The 6000-nt window shown below is 50.5% G+C and overlaps 1 protein-coding gene across 2 annotated transcripts in view; it reads left to right on the top strand.

Moving 5' to 3' along the window:
- ELL (elongation factor for RNA polymerase II) overlaps positions 1-6000 on the top strand; it is a 54674-nt gene continuing 48674 nt past the window's right edge. The window contains exon 1 of one of the 2 annotated variants that reach the window (XM_033082379.1): positions 1-147. In XM_033082379.1, the coding sequence (XP_032938270.1) occupies positions 13-147 (135 nt within the window). In that variant the 5' untranslated portion in view covers positions 1-12. Of the gene's footprint in view, positions 148-1256; positions 1311-6000 lie in introns of those variants that run through there. The other variant, XM_033082380.2, reaches the window with a different exon arrangement.

Below are 6000 nucleotides of genomic sequence, written 5' to 3'. Positions count from 1 at the left end.
GACGGTCCCAAGATGGCGGCGCTGCAGGCGGAGCGCGGGTACGGGCTGTCCTGCGGCCGCCTCGGCCGCGGCACCCGCGTCTCCGTCTTCCACGTCAAGCTCACGGAGAGCGCCCTGCGCGCCTTCGAGAGCTACCAGGCCTGTAAGGTACGGGGCTGAGCGGGCGTGGGGCGGCGGGCACGGCCCCGCGGAGGGGGAGCGGGTGGCCGCCACGAGGCCCCCCGACGGAGCGCTGCGGGTGGGGATGCGAGGGGAGGTGGGAGCGGGGAGCTCCACGTGAAGCGGGTGTGCGGCCTGGGGCGGGGGGACTCCCTGGTGAGGGGCTGAGGGGGTGCGGAGGCTCCCGGCCCCCCCCCCCCTCCACCTTTCTGTCCGTGAGTGACCGGAGAACCGGGAGTGGGGGGGGTGGCGATCGCGGTGGCGATGCCGGTGCCTGGGGGACACCGGAGGACACTCGGTGCCCCTCCCAGTAACGCCCCGGCGTGTTCCGAACCCCGGTAGTGTTTGCGGGGTCCTTTCGGCTCCCCCCCGGTGTGTGACCGGGGAGGGGTCGCGATCCTCCGGGAGGTGCCGGTGCTTTCCCCTCCTCCCCGGTAATTACCGGGGGCACCCCCGCTGTGCCCCCCCGGGATCCCCGCGGTGTCGGGGCGGGGGTGGGCGCTCCGTGCCCCCCCGGGAGGTGACGGGGAGCTGCCGTCAGTCCCCGTGAGTGTCCGGGGAGAGGGGGGCCGAGGCACGTCGGTGCCCCCCCCGTTTCCCCGGTGAAGGTGACGTGGGTTTCCAAAGCCTGGGAGGGGGTGGCGGGTCCATCCCCGGTGCTGCCATCCCGGACCGATCCCTCCATCGCTGTCCCCTCCCCGGGACACCGGGTTGTTCATCCCCCCCTCCCCGGAGTGGAGTTTGGAGGGGGGGGGAGGCACGTTCAGGCTGTATTTTGAAATTTCCAGATTGTCTTTTCCGTGCTGTTTCCTTGAAATACGTCCAGAGAGCTTATTAGTCATGTAAATAGAGAATAATGGCAAAGCACGGCAGCTGGTGTTGGGATGGACCGGAGAAGGGTTCAAAACTGTCGTTTTTAGTGTAATTTTGTTTCTATTTTATTCTTTCTTTCCGCCTTTGATCCTGCGACGAGCATTTCTGTCTCCTCACCTTGCTGGGGGAAGCTGGGAGCCTAAACCCGTTTGTCATTAGGAGCGTCCTGCCTGCCAGCTTCTGTAGGATAAACCATATGTTGTCACAACACTATTTTTAATTTAGGGTGTTGGTTACATCACATCACTGAATTGGGCAATCTCTGTATGAGGACGAAGGTAATGACTGTACCAGGGTTTATCAACTTATATTTTAATGAGTGTTTATCAGCATTATGAGAAGTCGGGAGGAATAAGTGACTTGGGTAGACTGAGTTAGCTTTTTTTCCTCTCTGAAAAATGAAACAATCCAAATAATTCTTTTCCTATATATTGGGAAAGCCTTTTATTTTAGGGGGAGGCAGAGTAGGAAGACTACAGGCAGCTGCATTAAATATTTTGGGAAGCTATTCCGAGTCCGTGTCACACATGAATAGTGGTGTTTATTTTCTAAATGAAGTCTGGGCTCGGGATTGTTTGGTGGCCAACGGCCACTAATGAACTTTGCTTCCTTCACCGCCACCCAAAAGAGAAATAGTCAGAGGCTGCTGGTGATTAACTGGGCAGGAAGGGATAAGGGCAGAAGAGCTGCTTGTTTGTGTAGTGAATAACGCAACAATTAGTGGGCTATTAAACACATATGCTCCTTCTGCATCGGTTCTATAAACAGTTCCCTCAGCTTGTTGAACATCTCGGCTTCCTCGGAAGCGCTCGCCCTGGCCCTGCCAGCAGCCACCTCCAGCACACCTTTGCAGCTTCTGTTTGTCCAGCCCAGCTCTGCTTTAATTTTGGGCTGCGCTGCTTAAACGGAAAAAATTCGCTCAGGCTCCTTGCGCTGGGTTTGGTTTGAACCGTGGTGGAACTGACGGCGGCGTTGTGTAATATGGATAATGGCCTGGAATCCAATCCTGCTCTTTGTGTTACCTGCGCTCCAACATGTGCAGTCTGACCTGTTTGGGGCTCTGGGCTAGCACGATTCCTGCGACAAGGCTCTGTCCCCCTGCCAGAACGGGCAGGGAAATGTCTTCAGTTCCTTGCTTGAGTTTGTTCTTGGTCTAATAATAATGTATTGGGATTACATAATCCAAAAATGATCACCCAGCCGGGCGAGCTGCCATTTGTTTGGAGTGTCCCTGGTGCCAGAGCAGTTGCAGGCTTGGTGTGGAGCTGCATCATGTGTGGATCAGGCAGCAGGGCTGTGGAGAAACAGATATTTGTCTTGTTGGGCCTCTGCTGAGCTGTGCTCTTGTGTTTCTGCTGAGTTGTCTGTGTCTTAGGGAGGAAAATAGTCAGGGATCCACATTCTGGGATGGGTTTGGAGCAGCCTGGTTTGGTGGAAGGTGTCCTTGCTCATGAAATGGGTTGAAACAGGTTGAGCTTTAAGGTGTCTCTGAGAGATTGATCCCCAACTCTTGTGTTCCAGCAAGCTGTTCCTGTGCTGAGGAGCTCCAGCTCACAGGGCTGCTGGCTTCTGATCCTGGGAGAGGCTTCTTCAGCAGCTCACCTGAAGGAAATAGGAGCCTTAAAAAGAAATTAGCACTGGCTTCATGGGGGACACAGTGAGATGTCACCCAGCTGCTCATTGTGAAACTCGCTGCCCTGAAACTGTTTCCCCAGGGTTGTGAAACTGAGAGCTCTGGGGGCTGAGCAGTGGGAAGTGTGTCCCAAGTTGGTTTGTCCACTGATGGGATGGAGCCTGGTGTGCTCACCTGAAACAGCTCTGAGTTCTCCAGGGAGTGTAATTCCAGAGCAGCCTGCAGTTTGCTGCCTTCCTTTTGGGGGTGTGGATGTGGTGAGGCATTCCCACTCCCCCCAAAAAGGCAGGGCTGGATGGGGTTGGATGGGGCTTGGAGCAGCCTGATCTGGTGGAAAATGTTCCTGCCCATGGCAGGGGGTGGAGCTGGATGGTGCTCGAGGTCTTTCCAGCCCAAACCATGCTGGAATTAGATGATTCTGTGACTTTTCCCATCACTTCTTGTGTGTCCCCAAGGTTGTTCTTGCCCCTGTCAAGTACAAGGAAACTCCTCCTGCCCGTGCCTTGTTTTCCTCTTTCATTCCTGTCCTCAATAAGGAAATATTTACCATCCTCACCCATTCCCCTCAGTTATCATCGATCCTTTATTTTTCACACCTGTTTTTTTAGCAGCATTCTGGGTAAATCCCCATCTTCCTGCCTGGTTCAGATGCCACATGGCAGAGCTGAGTGTCCCTTGGCAGTGGCTCCATCTCCTTTACAGTGAAGGTGCTGTTCCTGGAACCCTTACCTGGGAATTTCCCAACTTCCACCTATTTCTGTAAACCTTTTTCTGTGGCTGAGAGGTGGTTGTGATAAAAAACAACATGATGCAGCTGCACACCTTTAACAATGGCTGAGCTCTGCTCCTGGCCCTGCCTTTCCTGGTGGTTTTAGGAGGATTTAAGGAAGTTTGCAGCATCCATCCCTTGGTGCTGGAGCTGAGCTCCTGTCCTCTCCTGTTGTCTCTCCCTGCCCCTGCCACCCTGCAGTGTTTTGAACCGAAGCCACCTCTTGATTCACTGGTGAACTTTGGCAGATGCACAAATATTTATTGGGGACTAAGCTGAGATAACCCAAGCACGTTGTCCCTGTGCTCTCACCCAGCTGAATTTTGGGACTGTGGTCTGATAGATGTGGCTTCCCCAAATCAACCATGAGAGAAACAATCCCTTGAAAATGAGGCTTAACCCAACCCCTTGGAGTTGCTGTGTATTGAAATAACTTTCCAGCCTTGGCTTTTGGAGCTTTGTGGAGATTCCTTCATCTTGCTGTGTTCAAAGCAAGAAACACAAAATGAAGGCTGTGCTGTCATTACAGGGTCTTTAGGGTAATGTGTATTCATGCTGACTTGAGAATTGAAAGCTGCTTGCAGGTGTCAGGAGGAGAAGAACAATCCAGCTTCCGAATCAAAATTCATTGAATTATCTCAGAGCTTTTTGCATCATTCCTCCTTCCCAGTAACCTGTTTTTTCCTGTCCTATTAATTCACTGATGCTGTAGTCCGTCAAAATTGAGGCTCTTACGACATCGGGAACATGAGTCGGTGACATGACTGAATGAATCACAGGAGGCTGGAGAGGAAACTCACGGCACACGTAGGGCTCATCAGCAAAAATGGGACAGGATCTGCACAGCAGCCTGAGCTGCTCAGCTCCATGTTCCTCACGTTGACCTGAGTGTGGCACCTCCCTTTGGAAGGGAAGGGGACAAAGAGATTTCTGAACACGAGGAATGTTTTGGCCCGTGGCGGTTTCCTTTCAATTATTTAGGGAGGTTTTTTCTCTCGACCATGTAGCGTTTGGATCTGCTCAAATTATAGATTCATCTCTATAGTTTTCAAATGGCATTGGAAGGAATTGTCTGTAATTTACATCTAAAGTGATGTACAGTTGCTATGGGATTTGGTGGCAAATTATAAAGCCATTATGCTTTTTTTTTTCCTTATACTGGTGGTAGCAGAGTAAAGAACTAGGTCTAATTGGTGATGTGCCAAGGGAAAATAGAAAGTTTGTGACAGAACAGAATCCTTGGGACTGATGGTGCTTTCTCTTTTTTAGTTTTTAATTTTTTTTTGTTGTTGTTTTTTTGTTTTTAATCAAACATGATCTGCTTTTTATCAGCAAAACATACCCTACCATTAATTGGAGAAGTTGAATTTTGAATTAATAATTTTTGCTCTCTGGCAGTACAGGTGGAAGCAAGCTAGAAGATTAACCCTTTATGTTATTTATATGTGGCTAGGTGGTTGTTTATTTTAAGTGGGATATTTCATCAGTTATATCAATGGCAGCTGGATGTGGTGATCATGTTCCTTACCCAGCAAAATTAAACCCTTGCTCTTCTCCAGCATGCTCTAACCTTTATTCCACTCAAACAGCAGAAAAGAAGTTATTTTAATACCTTTTTAACTTTTATCTGAGGTCTCTTCAGAACAATGTGTCTCCCATGAACCCATCTCCTGCTTGGAGTGGCTCCTGCTGCTCAGCCCAGAGTGCTCCTCCACCATCAGGGCTTTCCTGAGCTCTGTGAAGTGCTCTGTCCTGTTCAGTTGCTTTTTGTCCTGGTGCAGCTTGGCACGGGGCTGGTGGCTGTTGAAATAGTTCCCTTGCCTGGTGCCAGCCCTGCTGAGAGAGGGGAGATTTTGGCAGGGAGCATTTGAGGTCTCCCTGCTAATGGACGTGTTATCTCCCGAACAATTTGCACGTTTCAGACCATTTAAACTCTGCCTGGAACTTGTAAGCAGAAACTTGTGAAGCGTCTCCAAATCCCTGGTGTTGTGCACGTTGGAAAATGGGAAGGGACAGACTGCATGCGTCACTCCCGTACTAATTTGTGCCAGCTAATCCATGGGAGAAGAATACATTTTGGCTGACTTGGTGGTTTTGCTGCTAATGCACATGAGAATGCATTTGAATGGATGGAGTGGCTGCAACGGGTTTAGGTAGATTTTGAAGGGATACCCTGTGTCTGGGATCCCCTCGTTTGGGATCACAGTGCTGTAACAGCCCAGATTTGTTTGGATTTTTGGGGAAAGGGGGGTGGGAAAGTGATCATCACAACCTCATAACATCAGCAAGGTTGGGATTGAGTTACCTCTGAATAATTAAGGTTAATGCTCTTTCTGGAGGAACCATTATCTGCAGTGAACTTAATGCTCATGATATGCTGATAACATGAACTGTGCTAATATTTCATCCAGGGTGGATGCAGAGGAGGCATCACCAAAACTGGGCTTTGGTGTTCAGCGTGCCTTAGCTTGACCTAGATGAATTATCCAGGAAAGGAGCTTGGATTTGCTGATAAGAGTTTTCTCTAGTAGCTCATGGTTTGCTTAGAAACATCCATGCACATTAG

This window comes from Catharus ustulatus, chromosome 29, assembly GCF_009819885.2.
Source record: "Catharus ustulatus isolate bCatUst1 chromosome 29, bCatUst1.pri.v2, whole genome shotgun sequence".
NCBI lineage: Eukaryota > Metazoa > Chordata > Aves > Passeriformes > Turdidae > Catharus > Catharus ustulatus.
This window is presented reverse-complemented; position numbering and strand designations above follow the sequence as displayed.